At 32.3% G+C, this 15,322-nt stretch overlaps 2 protein-coding genes across 2 annotated transcripts in view; one reads left to right on the forward strand and one right to left on the reverse strand.

Moving 5' to 3' along the window:
- The first annotated feature begins 29 nt into the window (after positions 1–29).
- Positions 30–986, forward strand: LOC130894029 (28S ribosomal protein S11, mitochondrial). The gene is made up of 4 exons (XM_057800546.1): positions 30–320; positions 376–604; positions 659–724; positions 782–986. The coding sequence occupies exons 1-4, from the start codon at positions 121–123 to the stop codon at positions 887–889; spliced, it is 603 nt and encodes a 200-aa protein (XP_057656529.1). The 5' UTR covers positions 30–120; the 3' UTR covers positions 890–986.
- A 485-nt stretch (positions 987–1,471) lies between these two features.
- LOC130894028 (serine protease inhibitor dipetalogastin) overlaps positions 1,472–15,322 on the reverse strand; it is a 55,232-nt gene continuing 41,381 nt past the window's right edge. Inside the window, exons 5-9 of the mRNA XM_057800544.1 lie at positions 11,582–11,725; positions 10,230–10,394; positions 8,262–8,540; positions 7,323–7,499; positions 1,472–5,254 (exon numbers count right to left, since the gene is read on the reverse strand). Coding sequence (XP_057656527.1) covers positions 5,020–5,254; positions 7,323–7,499; positions 8,262–8,540; positions 10,230–10,394; positions 11,582–11,725 — 1,000 coding nt within the window. The 3' untranslated portion in view covers positions 1,472–5,019. The remainder of the gene's footprint in view (positions 5,255–7,322; positions 7,500–8,261; positions 8,541–10,229; positions 10,395–11,581; positions 11,726–15,322) is intronic.

The following is a 15,322-nucleotide window of genomic DNA, read 5'->3' on the forward strand; positions in this document are numbered from 1 at the left end:
TTGACTAGATAGTTCTAGTTTTTATACATGGTTATACCTTGTAAAAAGAAGTTGAATATAACCGTAGTATTTATACTATTAAAATAGTTCCACTAGTTTTAAAAATAATAAATAAATGAAATGGCTGTGACGCAGCTTAGAAATATATTTAAGAATCTGTTAATAACAGGTAACAGTAACGGAAATGTAAGGTGTTTATTTACCTCTACCGTATATCACAGAACTGTGATAGATAGAAAAGAGATGTTAAGATCACTGCCAAAAGAAGACGAGGGAACGCACGGGGAAAAATCGGTCGATATAGACGCCGTTTTATCAAAGTAAATTGAATCTATTTTATTTTAGAATCATCAATTTATCCATTCTCATTTTCAGACAACAACTTTTCCCAAATGTAGATACTCCCAATAGGCTGTTTAATGGCGTGCCATTTAAAGATTTACCAGTCTTTAATATCAGAGTAACAAAGAATAATACAATACTTTCTTTGACTAATGCTAAAGGAACACCGAAACTGATAAGATCTTGTGGAGTCGAAGGTTTTAAAAACGCCAAAAAAGGAACAAATATTGCAGCTCAAGCTACCGCAATAACAATAGGATCCGTAAGTATCGCGTAATTTATAATTTTATAAGTTGTTAGTTGTAATACTTTTCAGAAAGCACTTGATAATGGTTACAAAATCGTTCGGGTACGAGTGAGAGGTCTTGGACCTGGTAGAATGGTATGATGAGTGAATTTGATCAATTTTAGTTTAAATAAATGCTCAATTGTTTTTCAGGCTGCTATTAAAGGTTTACAAATGTCTGGATTAGAAATAGTTTCAATAACTGATACTACTAGAGTGTCTTGGAATGGTCCTAGGCCTAGAAAACAAAGAAAGTTATAAGAAATCGAAACTTTGATAGCTTTACTATTATTGTTGTAATTTTTTTGATATTTCAAGATCGATAGAAATTTGTGTTGATATAAAATTACATCAATTACCTGTGATAAATTATTTCATATCAAACTTACCTGTTAGTTTATAAAATCCCCAATTCGTAATGGGGAATGTTATAAAAGTCCCTAAATTTACGAAAAATTGTTTAGTTTGAGCAACTGCTTGGCACGTAACAACCGTAATTTCAGAAGTAATTCTAATCTCCTTGTGTATATACGTTTTTTAGCCACCCTATCGTAAAAATAAAACAATGAATAGTGGCATTTTAGTACCAAATTACTTTATATTGTGGATACTAAGAAACCAAACAGTTACTAGGTTAGGTAGTAACTATTCAAAAAAACCTGCACTGTATTCTACAGGCCCAAGAAGCAGGATCCATTGATATAAATCTGTTCATTCATCAGTGTTAAAAATGATGTTATACTTATAAAAGGCGTTGCTTATGGCATGAAATTTACTTCCCTTTAAATCAGTGTCTTACACTGCCACACCGTTTTTTGAGAGGGATGGAAATTAAAATTAAAATCAGAAAAACGTCGTGTTTATTCGTCAATTACATTATTTTCAAAATAATACCTAAGGCTTAAAAACACAGCTCATTTGATAAATGCTTGATATAAAAAAATTTATACTGTATAAATTAATGCATCTAGAATAAATACAATTTGTTTAATCTAAGTAAATATAAAACTATTCATAAAAATCTACCATAGAAGTAAAATTGGCACAAAACAAGAACAATATAAAGCATGATTTAGTACAAAAAAATGTTGTAATAGAAATAATAATTATGTTTAGATGGTCATTTACTATGTCTAAGGTTGAATCACCAAAGATTAAATATCATTCATTTCGAATCATCCCGGTACTTAGTTATTTTAAATGCCAGATACCATATAATAGTGAACGTATGAGATAGGACAGCAATTTTCGGTGTTTTCACGAATTTTTGGATTAAATAAAACAAGGTTTAAAAATATTACATCCATATTCCACTATTTATGTTACAAAATACACGTGATTAAATTTTTACAATTATTTAGATGTTATTGAAATAAGAACTGTTTTTAGTACTGAACGATGTTTCCTTTTTTCGGTTTACATAATTGGCAACTCTGATCGATCCGTTGGTGATATAAATATAGGAACGTATTGAGCCCATTCGTTTTATATAGCCTCTGTTTAGAAATTATATTTATTAGTGTGGTTACTTTGAGATTAATTGATAACGAAAATTGACAAGAATTCTTTATATTTAGATACTGAAATTTTTCAAGAATTGTATAAAAAACACACATTTTACCATTATTTAATTTTTTATCGATTCAGTTTTTAAACGAAGTAAATGTTTTATTTTGAAAACCGTTTTTTTTGTAAAAACTCAGTTTTGAACCTTAAGAATACGAATATTTGATAGTTTAAGAAGAAGAAATCGATAATGATTGTCGTTTATTGACTAAATATGTTCTTGAAAGAAACGTAGTTATAAAACGAGTTTTATTTTTAAAAAACTCATAGAAAATTTAGCCATTTGTTACTGTTTTTGACAACTGCTTTCCTTGTATATTTTGCATCAAATTTACTGATAAAAAAACATTAGGAATAGAAGGATATATGAAAAATTCCATTATAAATAAAAAGAAAATGTCACCTATATGTATTCGAGACTCTAAATTGGAGTGTACGTACCTATGTCAAAATTAGTAAAAACATTTTAAGAAACGTAGAAATGGAACATTATAACAGTGGAGCGACCTCTATAATAATTACACTTAATTTAAGTCTCATTTTCACGCATTCTCAGGAGTCGGCAACCTGCAGATCACGAGTCACATGCATCTCTTTGGACGTGAAGCTGCAGCTTTTTAATTTCATACGCATATATTATGGATTTTATATGACAAAAAAATATTTAAAAATCGTGTCTTTCAGCGGCTTGCTTTTTTCGCCAGTGACGCATGTCAAGGATTGCGTCAAACGTGGATCTGAAGAACTGTTTCGTTATTTAAAAAACAAACCACAAATCCTGGAAAACATCAAATATTTGCCATTATCCGCTAAAACAATATCATATTTGTTACCGGAAGATATTCAACTGTCATCTGCTTTATCACTACCGATGTGTCATTTTTTTTGTACTATTCACCAGCTATTCTGTTGGTTATGGACCTGCAGGTTGCATTTGGGAATATTCCGATGAGACTTCACCAGTGAGAAGATCTCTTGCACTTTATTTGAATTCCATTGGCCAGCTTCGTTTCAGGATGATTGTCCAGCTTTAGGTTAGGGCTTCTTTCTTGTACTGTCTCTTGTATTATTCGAATACGGAGGTGTTGATGGATCAATTTGTTTGTGAAGTACCATCGTGCATTGACTAGTAGTCGAAGGATTTTAGATTGTTCTCCTTGTATGAGAGCAATACTAGATTTGTTGGCACATCCCCATAATCCTATTCCGTAATAAGATTTTAGCAAAAATAAATGATAAATTATAGACTTCATAGTAAGAAATCGACATCGAGTCATTTGGAATTGAAACTGGATTTCTAGAAATACAATTGATCGTTTTAAAACGTAAAGTTTTGTGGAGCGGAAAAGCGAGTTAGAAGAGGTCCAGAAATGTATGTACGTAACGCAACGAAAGTAGAAACTCGGAAAGAAACACCGCAAGTTCAGGCTCTTATATTCGACGCATCAAGCGTTAACTATGCTCGGATCGACATGTTCGTGCGAGCAAGCTTCCTTGTATGAATATAATTAAAAGTAAAGTCCAATTTACAATTTAGAATTTTGAACTTGAAACAAGTTTTGAACGAACCAAATTTATACAAATAATCTAATACTATGCAAAGCCAGCGCTTTCATTGCTTTTTTTGTTATTGACGTACAAGTTAGGGTTGTGGGTAAATTTTTAATTGTTTCATTTTTTTCTTACTTAAATTATTAATTGTTATCTAATAATTCCATATAAATATGTATATATAAATTTCTTTAATTGCTTAGACTAATGTTCATGCTTCTAAATGTTCTTGATTTTAGGTCTCTTTTGATTAAAAATTAGTTTTTTTTTCTATAATTTTTTAAAGGCAAATAAAAATTTGACGTTTCGACTTCTTTTAGTCTTTATCAAAATACTATATTGACAATGACAATTTCCAGTTAGCAAGCAGTCGTCGATTTGAAGTCATTTATATGACTTTTACATGTCAATTCGAAAAGACGTTTATAAGACATCATTTTTACATTGTAATGAAAAAAATTGTTAATTAATAGCCCAAGTGTGATGGTAATGGTAGTGGTAATCGTTGCTGGTTGACCTCGTTCACAGATGGTTCATATTTCGTTGTTGTATTGCAAGATATAACTGACGTCTAAAAATGACGTCATTTAACCTAACAATTTAAGATTAAAACGTCAGTTGTACGCCGAAGGTTTGTCAAAATGTCAAGTTAGTTATAAGTGTTTTAGTACGATACGAGATAGATGTTTATGACGAGGCGACGAAGGAGCCGAGTCAAGAATATGTGTTATAGATCACCTACATCATATATATCAAAATAAAAATAAAAAAAGATAGATTTTTCCTTAGTTTTCGCATCTCAAATACGTAGCACTCTTATTTAAGTCTTTTTAATCATTCATTTTTTTTTCTTACGAAAATGAACCATTTCTAAAAATTCTCTTTTCCGTTTTGAATCCTTGTAATTAATTTATGTTTTTTTGATATTTCGTAGTTCGTTAAAGCAGTTTTATATTTTTTATCGTATTAATGACCTTTCATTTATTTATTAATAAATTAATCTGATAAAGAATAACGTCAAATTTTCATTTTCTTAAAAAAATTATAAAAGAAACTAAATAAGAATTTTTAGAAGCATATTTATTCTGAAAAACACTTCAAATAAATAGATATTTTCCTTATGAATAAAAGGAAATTAGTATTTTTACGAGTACTATTTATTAGCAACGAAAACCCCTGGTATACAGCACAGTATACAAATTATGTAACTAGGTACATGCAGTTATAAACAATTTTCTTAATATAAATATATCCACTTGGAATTTTATGGGATATTAGTAGAGATAATTTTTGGGTATTTCGTTCAAAGGTTCAGCGCAAGTTCCCATATTTTTCAAAGTAACCAGCGACCTTGATCGACAGTTTTCTATTTCCAAGAAACACGTGTTACTATAAGTCTTGTTATCGGTACCGCAAACTGGATCGTAATACGTCGGGCAAATTTTTTGACAGCCTTTGAATTGGAAACCGGCGATGCAACGTTTCATTGGCACTACATAGATGTGTTTCCTGTAATTTAATAAAAGTTTTTATCAGTAAAAACAAATAACTCTTCTTCGATATTGAGTCATAACGATTATAAATCATAGAGAGATACTCCGAGGTTTAAACATAAGAATTTAGATAAGTTTAATAGAAAAATTAAGAAAAAAGTTCATAGTACGGGATGGCTTCACCCACCAGAGATCTTCGTTTTTTATTTCCTATGTATTCAACAGATCTTTCTTGTTTCTAGTTTCCCAGGCGTACCTTTACCTGTCTCAGCCTCTGTAGATTATTCCAGTAACAGATTCTACCTTCTTTTACAATTTTATTTTATTATTTTGTAACTGCTACCCCAAAAGGGTGTTGGTTCTCTGTCCTAATACTATTTTTATACAATTTAGTTTTATTAGCTTTGAGCTGTTGAGTTCCTATTGACGTTCTCATTTCCAATGACTTCTTTAACTATATTCCAAGTCAGCGGGCCAGTTTATTTCGAGTCTTGTGTATAGAGAAAGAGAGAGCGATGTTCAAGAGCTTGTTTAAGTGAATCTGAACTGCTGATAGAGAGAGAAATAACATCGATATACCAATATGTATCTCTATTCTGATTAGATCGCCATGAGTCAAGTTTCGAATAGTAGAAGCGACGAAGAAGGAAAATAACAAGTTTTGATTTAATTGGAGAGTAGAGAGAGTTGGAGAGTGGTAAACCAATGGTTATTGTCTTTCTTTCAATAGTACATTTCCACTTATTCTATGGTCTTCTAAGAGTAGATGGAATACGAGATTTATGTTCAGTTCTATTCATGAAATCCCTGGTTTGGAGTAGCTTCTTTGGATAATTCTTGAATTTGATTTGCTGATATATCCCCATAATTGGAAACCCTACATCCAAATTGGGTTTATAATTGTTTTGAAAATTAGTAGTTTATTTTTCAATGACAATTTTTATTTGCCACGTAAATCTTGAGCCGAGATGCATTCCTGAATATTTAATATTGGAAGATTGTGGAATTTCTATCTTATTAACTGCAAAACACTGAATTCTTTCTATTGTCTTTGACTTTATTGGAAGGTGTTGTTGTTTGCATTTTTTGATTAATTCGATATATTCACAGCCACCAAAACTATTTGGAAACCGAGAAGTATTCGGTTGAATGTTATTTGGGTTATTGAGCAGTCATTTAAACTCAAGATTGCTACTTGAATGAGGCAGAATCAGTTCGAAAACTATTGAAGACGCCAACTGCAAAACAACATAGCGAGTAATTAGCAAAATTTTGGGAGACATGACGATTTGAGCTCACCAGAACCTTTCATAGTTGAATATCTTCTTGAGAATCATCTTAAAAGCTATGGAAACAGTCGTCAAAAACTATTAATTACTGTAAAATTTTTCGAAATTGAGATATCGAGATGAGTAAAAAAAGCTCATAAAGCGCACGTCTCTGGCATAGAAAACCGACCTTTTCTTGAAAAGAATCAACATCGGTGATGAAAATTGGGCCTTGTACAGTAACATATGTCGAAAGCGATAATGGAGCAAACACAATGAACCAGCACAAACCACATCGCAAGCTGCTTCCAAGGAACCAAACAATCAATTCTGATATTTAATATCAATAATTGATGAAACTGCATGAAGCAATTAAAGAAAATGATAATGCAAGACCTCATACATCTTTGGCAACTCGTGGAAACTATTGCTTGGCTAGGAAGTGATGCCACATCCCCCCTACAGTCCTAATTTGGTACCATTTGATTACAATTGACGATGACGATGACCTTAAGTCACACCTGGTTCAGTTTCTTGCTGATTAGGACTAGAAATTTTATGAGCGCGGAATCTAAAGCTGAAGGAAAAGGTCATTGAGCAAACTGGAAAATATATAATGGATTAAAAACTATTCTTTATTTAAAAAAAGTGTCATTTTAGAATTTAAAATTTCAATGTCATCTGACTGTTTTATATTCGTAGTAACGAGCTTTAGTTTTTTTTCGATTTTTATAACTTGGTTATAGATTTTTAAATTGAACTTGTAATCTCATTAAAAGAAGAAATTACTTCAATAAGATTACGATTATTATTTACCCGCAATTGTTTCGCCTCATTTCACATTCGTGCTTATAAACTCTGTTGTCTGAACCGCATACGAAGTTTTTATCATCTCCACATTGTTCATTACAAGCAGCGGTAGTACGGCAATGCTGCGATGGAACTTGAATCACCAGTTGCCCACAAGTTTCTTTTTTAAGATGGCACAGTGACCTAAAATAAAATTTATTTCAACCACAAACATTAATCTATCTTAAGAGAATATATTAGGTGGCTTCAAAAGTTTCTAGATGGCGTTAGTACTACTAAATCCATACGATTTTCAATTAGTTCTAACCTTCAAAAGACACGTCTATAAATTTGACAGCTGTCTTAATATTACTTTGTAAGATATCATTTTATACATTAAAAGGTGTTTTTTGGTAAAGTAATATTACTGAAGTCAAGTTCTAACCAACCGTTCCGAAGAGGTTTGCTGAGTTTAAACGAGGTGAAATAAGTTAGTTAAGAAAAGCTGTCAACGACGAGAACTGCAAGAAAATCCACGAAATAATTTTGGATAAATGTAAAGTTGAGATTGAGATAGCTGGAGGTATCAAAACATATTCGAAAGCTCTGTACAAAGAGGATTCCGCGCGAGTTTATAATTGAGCAAAACGACAACTAACTGATAATTCCGAGTGGACTACATGTGTCAAACCGACTCCAAAGCGTGGAAAGAGCGATTGATATGTGGCGTTATTGAAGCAGATGAAATCGCGGAAATAGTTGAAGAATTTTGCTTCCGCAACCATCGTATTTCGAAGATCTGGTCCTCAGACCTCATAAGGATTTTGCACAGATGAAGAGGTTATCACCAAAACTGCAGCTAAAGACAAATTACTATACTATAAAATGGTTGTATCAACCTCGAAGGCAACTATATTGAATAATAAAATACAATCAAAAAAAGATAATTTGTATGGTTTGACTTACTTGTAGACATTTCCGTCCGATCCGCAGACAGGTTCCTCAATTTCTTGACTACAATTTTGAGGACACTGTTCTTCTTCTTTTAACTTTGTACAGTTTCCTATGTGCGCGAATTGAACTCCTTTCAAACATGTCGCTAAATTTAGTTGACATTGATTCGTATAAACTCGCGCGTCTGTTCCGCATACTGGATCGTATTCGTTGGAGCATTTTATCTTCATACATTTGGCCACTTTGTTACGACATTTTTCGTAATCGACTTTTACGACACGTCTGTTATTGCTAGACATAAACATTTTTTTATAGCAAAAAAATTCTTTACTGTATACCAAATAAAAAAAATTGACTAATTTAAGACAGATCATACAAAAAACAACACAGAAAGAATTGAATTTATGAAAATATCGACAACTACAGAAAAAAAAAAGAAGAAGAAAATGGTAAAACATGGAAAATTCAAAAGTTATAATACTATAAAAACGAAGATAACCGTCATTTGTTACTGTGAAATCTTCTGTTTCTATTATGAATCCAATTCTTGCTACTATAAACAAATCAGTGTAGCCGTATCTTTCAAGTCGTTTTATGTATCATTAGAGAAATTTTACGCGAGACTTGAAAAAATTTTCATTATCCTATCAAAATCTATCCAACGAATCTCTCTTTCTCTGCCATAGAGATTGATCATCTTCACCGAAAGCCCACAAATCCAATCAGAGTTCAATGCAATGTTGATAGTTATGTTTCGATATTCATGTCTTTCCTGGGTTCCTGAAGGTCGAACTATTAATTTTCATCATGGTTTCCACGTTATTAGTGGAAATCTTGTAATAAGAAAGAAAAAACGAACCGAGCTGTGAAAGGACAAGTCAAGACAATGCGTGCACATGTTTTTGAGAGGCTTTAACGGTTTCTAGATGACCGAGAACAAGTTTTAGATAACGGATCGCTGTCGTTTATCTTTCCACTGGGTTCCTGAAGATCAAATTATTAATTTGTATCATGGCTTCCACGCTATTAGAGGAATTCTTGTAATAACAAAGAAAAAATGAACCGAGCTGTGAAAGGACAAGTCAAGACAATGCGTGCACATGTTTTTGAGAGGCTTTAACGGTTTCTAGATGACCGAGAACAAGTTTTAGATAACGGATCGCTGTCGTTTATCTTTCCACTGGGTTCCTGAAGATCAAATTATTAATTTGTATCATGGCTTCCACGCTATTAGAGGAATTCTTGTAATATCAAAGAAAAAATGAACCGAGCTGTGAAAGGACAAGTCAAGACAATGCGTGCACATGTTTTTGAGAGGCTTTAACGGTTTCTAGATGACCGAGAACAAGTTTTAGATAACGGATCGCTGTCGTTTATCTTTCCACTGGGTTCCTGAAGATCAAATTATTAATTTGTATCATGGCTTCCACGCTATTAGAGGAATTCTTGTAATATCAAAGAAAAAACGAACCGAGCTGTGAAAGGACAAGTCAAGACAATGCGTGCACATGTTTTTGAGAGGCTTTAACGGTTTCTAGATGACCGAGAACAAGTTTTAGATGACGGATCGCTGTAGTTTGTCTTTCCACTGGGTTCCTGAAGGTCAAATTATTAATTTGTGTCATGGCTTCCACGCTATTAGAGGAATTCTTGTAATAACAAAGAAAAAACGAGCGGAGCTGCAGAAGGACAAGTCAAGACAATGCGTGCACATGTTTTTGAGAGGCTTTAACGGTTTCTAGATGACCGAGAACAAGTTTTAGATGACGGATCGCTGTAGTTTGTCTTTCCACTGGGTTCCTGAAGGTCGAATTATTAATTTGTATCATGGCTTCCACGTTATTAGTGCAATTCTTGGACTAACAAAGAAAAAACCAAGCTGTGGAAGGACAAGTCAAGACAATGCGTCGTCTAATTCCGCGCTCTCAAAATATCAATTCTAGTTCCAGAAGTTGTATAAAAAAATTGTCATGTACTTACCCGCAATTTAGTAATTTCAATTCGCATTCACTTCTATAAACAAAACCATCGGATCCACAAGTGGGTTTTTCTATTTCACTTTTGCAGCTAGTTGGACACGATCCTCCTTGTGAAGTACGTTCTTGACTCACGCAATACGCCATGGGAACTTCAAATACATGCTTTCTATAATAAAAAATACAAATTTGATTTATTATAACTTTCGTTCAATACGATTCGATTCTGGTTTTTTAGGTGGTTGGTACTGAAATCATCAAGGTATTTAGTGTAGAATACTTTATTTAGTTTATGCTACGTGGTAGGTTCTGGGGCTTGTACAGGTTTTCAGTTGTATTTCTACGATTTCTAACTTCCATGGTATTAAAGCTCAAGTTGCCCATGGAAAACTAGCTTCTTTGAGAGGTCCAATGTCTGGATTGTAAGATGGACGATGCAAGTAATTTCCAGATTATTCTCAATAGTTTCTGGTGACGTGAAGTTGTTGTGGGGGGTCTGGTGATGCCGTGAAGGAGCAGCACTTCGTGTATGGTAGAATCTCGTCTTTTGCATCGATACTTGAACCAAATTTGATCCAAGAAACTATAATAGTAGGTAGCGTTAATGGTCTAAAGTCCCTGTACGAAATTTTCCAGTAGGATACCCCGTCAATATCAAAAAATCTTTTTCTCGTGGATGATTGCGTTATATTTTCAACCCAAAATTTGCACGTTTTGATTCGGGGGTGTAGTCCTACCCTATATCTCATTACAAGTAACAATTTGGAGAGCTGACGTCAAGTTGTTCGAACACGTGCAATTTTTTTATTAGTCACATTGGTATTCTTGATTTGCAGCACGATTTCACCTTTGAATATGAAAGGGCAGCTTTTCCTAACCGGGACTACACAGAGTAAGCAGTCGTCTATGATGTTATAGGACTGAAAGGTCATGGAATAGATGTTTCTCATTGTCTTCTTAATATAATGTGACAAAGATATGTCCCAACAATTTTACGCCTTATAGGACTCGCCCTTTTAAATATTCATACAGATATTGGATGTTGAAACAGTAAACAATAAAATAAGAGAAGATTGGAATTTGTATTATAATGTCGAAAAATCTTTATATGGATTCATAGTTTCCAGCCAGAAAAATTCACCAATCTGATCATAGTTTTACTTCTATTTCTTTCTTTCTTTTTTTTTATTTTAATTCGTGATCCCCCCGAGCTGAAATCGCGCCGGTCTGTCTCTCATTTTAAGAGCTACTAACTTATCACAGGATAAACTTGCTGACGTAGTTTGAGAGATATTACCTAATCCGTCTCAGGACCAAAGTTTCGTTTATATTTGAATGACCCTCGTATTTACTCACCCACAATTTTTCGCTTTCATTCTACAAACGTTCGCATATAGTTTCCCATCTGAGCCACAAGCAGGTTTGGCGTTCCTCCAACAGGATTCTCGACAATGCCGTGTTGTTTGACAATATTTTTTATTCGTTCTCACTACCCCTTGACTGGAAACAAACAAAAAAATAATTTATAGACAAAGAAAAATATTCAAAATACCATTTTTTCCATTGAGTTTTATTTTAACAAGACATAATGCTAACAATCCGAATTTTAATCGGAGATAGGTGGCGTTAGGTGTATCATTTACATATATAAATACAGGGTGTTTCAAAAAAGGCGATCCCGTGTCTAGGATAGATAGAAAGCTGAGGAATATTTGAGGTTTGTTCAGTAAAAAATTTTTTCATCGCGTAAATGAAACCCCATCGATAAAACGGATACATTTAAAAAAATTGGGACTGAGGGCTTTCGTTTCTTGTAATGTTTCATAAAAATCCAGTCTAATCAGTATAGGATTTATTTTTTTCAGAGTTACTGAGCTATTGTAGGCCTTGATGTGAAATAAACAGCATTTTTATGATCATGTATTGCGGTTCTTGGTCTCAAACTGTTTTTTTGTTTTATACTATGGCCCCCAATAGCTGATTAACCATAATTATTTGACTTTGAAATTTAAATGGCAATACCATTTGCCATAGAAAACTGTCATTCATTGATAGTTACGACGTTGAATCAAATTTTACCCAAGTTTTGAATACATTGACATGTTATAATCTGTTTAGGAAGCTCTAGTGCAGCGTTACGAAGAAAAGTTTCCTCCAAGAAACTTACCAAGTAATTTAAGGTATTGAACGACGTTGTAGAGAAACTGGGAATGTGAGGACAGAAAGAATAAATTCTGGTGGACCAAGAACAATTAGAACCATCGATAAGGATACTACGATTTCAAATTTAGTTGATCGAAATCCAATAAATCCAAATACTTAGAGGATACTTCAAGAGCTACAGCTACATCCTTATCATTACAGACAAGTCCAAGAGCTCTTGCCAGATGATCTACTGGTTATAGTGGATTTTTATTAAACATTACAAGAGAAGACAGCCCTCAATCCAAGTTTTTTATAATGTATTCTTTTTAACGACGAAGCCACATGTCAAAATTAATGTTAGGGTTGCAGCTTTATGTAACAAATAATAGTCTACCTGAAAATTTTAATGGTGAATTTTGTAAGAAATCACTTATTCGAGATATTGAAAGATCGAAAGCGAAAATCTCTATTTTTTATGCGCGTTGGAAGATTGGTAGAGGTGCACAAGCTCTATTTCATTGACCTCCTCGATAATGCGATTTCAATCTTTTGGATTAAACAATTTAATCGTATCTTAAAGAAAAAGTTCATACTACAGAGGTAACTTCATCTCAAGAATTGGAAGACCTCATAGTTGATTTCCAACCGTTTAGAATTTCAATGGATTCTTTAGAAAAAAAGATACGCAGGACATTTAAAACACCTGCTATAATTAAATTCTATTTTATGTTATTAATCGTTTTTTAAATGTTCATCTAGTGATTTTTTGTTTAATTAATATCTTTACAATATTTTATACCAGCATCGATTCCGAAAACGGTATTCCTTGAACCCCCGAATATTTTTCAGTTTTCTATCTATCCTAGAGACGGGATCACGTTTTTTTGAAACACCTTGTATAGAATTATAAGATTTACCTACTTACAACAAGGTATACAATCATCTGTTCAAGTTACAAAAAGCAAATAAGATGGAATACCAATTCATCGTTTTTGTTTTAACACGATATAGATTAAGCGTACAGTCGTAATTGATTTATAAAAAAAATTATTAAATAATGTGGGAATAGAGTTATAATAATTCATTCTAATCATTAAGGTCATTATATTGTCAGTACTGACTGTTTTTAAAAGCATCAAATCAAACGGTAACCGAAAGGAAATTCCGATCATATTACAGTTAATTGAGAACTTTTCTCTTGATACTTTTTTTTTAAATCTCAAACGAATTATCTAGCTTTGATTAGCGATATGCGTTTCTGTTCTAAAATAGAGTCATATACTTTGTTTGGTAACTTATAGAGCAACGTCGTTATGTTATTAGAAATAGATAATCCTAGTAATTGATTTATCGGATGCGACGTTAAAAACTGTTATTGTTAATGTCGTGGATGATACGATTTTTCGTCAAAAAACCGCATATTTCGACTGCTTTTTACGTATAACTCTGTAATGATGCATTTTATCGAACAAAGCGTGATGAACAAAACTGAAGCTTATAAAAAAATAAATAAATTAAACTATGTTTCAAGATATTAATGTTTTACCTAAAACAAGTTATAGATACTTTTGTTTTACGTAATTGAGCATTTAACCTCAAATAATGGGAAAAGGGTACATTTTTCAACAAAAAGTCATAAAATACTTTTTAAAGAGCTTAAAAAGACCTTTCGAATGATCACTAATAAAGGTCGTTTCGACTGAAATTTCAGTGAGATATGATGTAAAAATGTTAAAGCTAAAAAATTGCACTAAAACTAACGCAATTTCATTAAAAATCAAAATTAAACTTATTCCCTGTACCAAATATTTTATTTGAGTGTTATTTAGGACATGTGAAAATTTAGTTTATTAATGCATAATTTTGAAAAAAAAATTAGCATTAAATAATACTTTTTTTATTTTGCAAAAAATTTGTTTGTTCATTTTTTCTCCATAACTACAAAAGATACAACAACAAATAAACAATCAAATTTAAGCATTTTTTATAACGATTATTTCGCTTTTTTATTTTTCTTGTAGCATAAAAATTGACGGAGTTATAACCAAATTAATCTGTCACTATAATGCGATGATTGCTTATCCACAGCTCTTTGACCCTTTATTAATAAAATGTTGAGGGTCTCAAGCCCTTCTAACATACATAGGGTCATAGCCCTGAAAATTACCTTTAAAATGATTTTTTGTAGGATATGATAGCTCCAAAATTAATGGAGTTACATAAAAAATAAGAATTTGAAATTATTTTTGTGAATTATAGGATAAGAAAAAGTTTCAAATTTTGGCGCCCGGATTTTTTCTGTTAATATTAAGTTGCCTATATGTACATTTGAGAGTACCAAGAGGTAAAGGGGTGGTTCTTAAGGGATGTCAGGGTGTAGAGAATGAAAAATTACTTCAAGTAGAAACAAGAAACCAAAAAGAATGCAAAATCTAGAAAATGGCAGTCATTAGATTTATTTTTATTTCATTTTCTGCAAAGAGGTGATTTTTAAGGGTTGAATAATAAAAATTGACAACCTATATATTATTTTCAGATTTTAAATATTTTAAAGGGTTGATAATTCAAAATATATAAATTTTCTATTATAAGTTATATGTTAATATATTTATGATGCTCAAACGAAAAACATTTGAATTGAAAAAAAATGGGAAAAACTATAATATTGGTATTTTTCGATAGGGGGTGGTTTTCACCTCTTAAAAACAATTTGCACACCTCGCGACCATTTAGATCTTCCCGCAGATCAAAAATGAATTGCGATCTCAACGTTTTTCTACATCTGAAAAAACGAATGATGCGTTCAAATTACTTCAAACGCATGCACAGTGTATTGATTTTAATGGGGATTAATTTGAACAAGTATAAATTCATATAGCATTTATTTGTCTGTTTTAAAACTTAAGTAGCAACCCTAGTGAGTAATTATTTGGGCTTAGATGCGAAAAATTG

The sequence above is a fragment of the Diorhabda carinulata genome, chromosome 5 (genome assembly GCF_026250575.1).
Source record: "Diorhabda carinulata isolate Delta chromosome 5, icDioCari1.1, whole genome shotgun sequence".
Lineage (NCBI taxonomy): Eukaryota > Metazoa > Arthropoda > Insecta > Coleoptera > Chrysomelidae > Diorhabda > Diorhabda carinulata.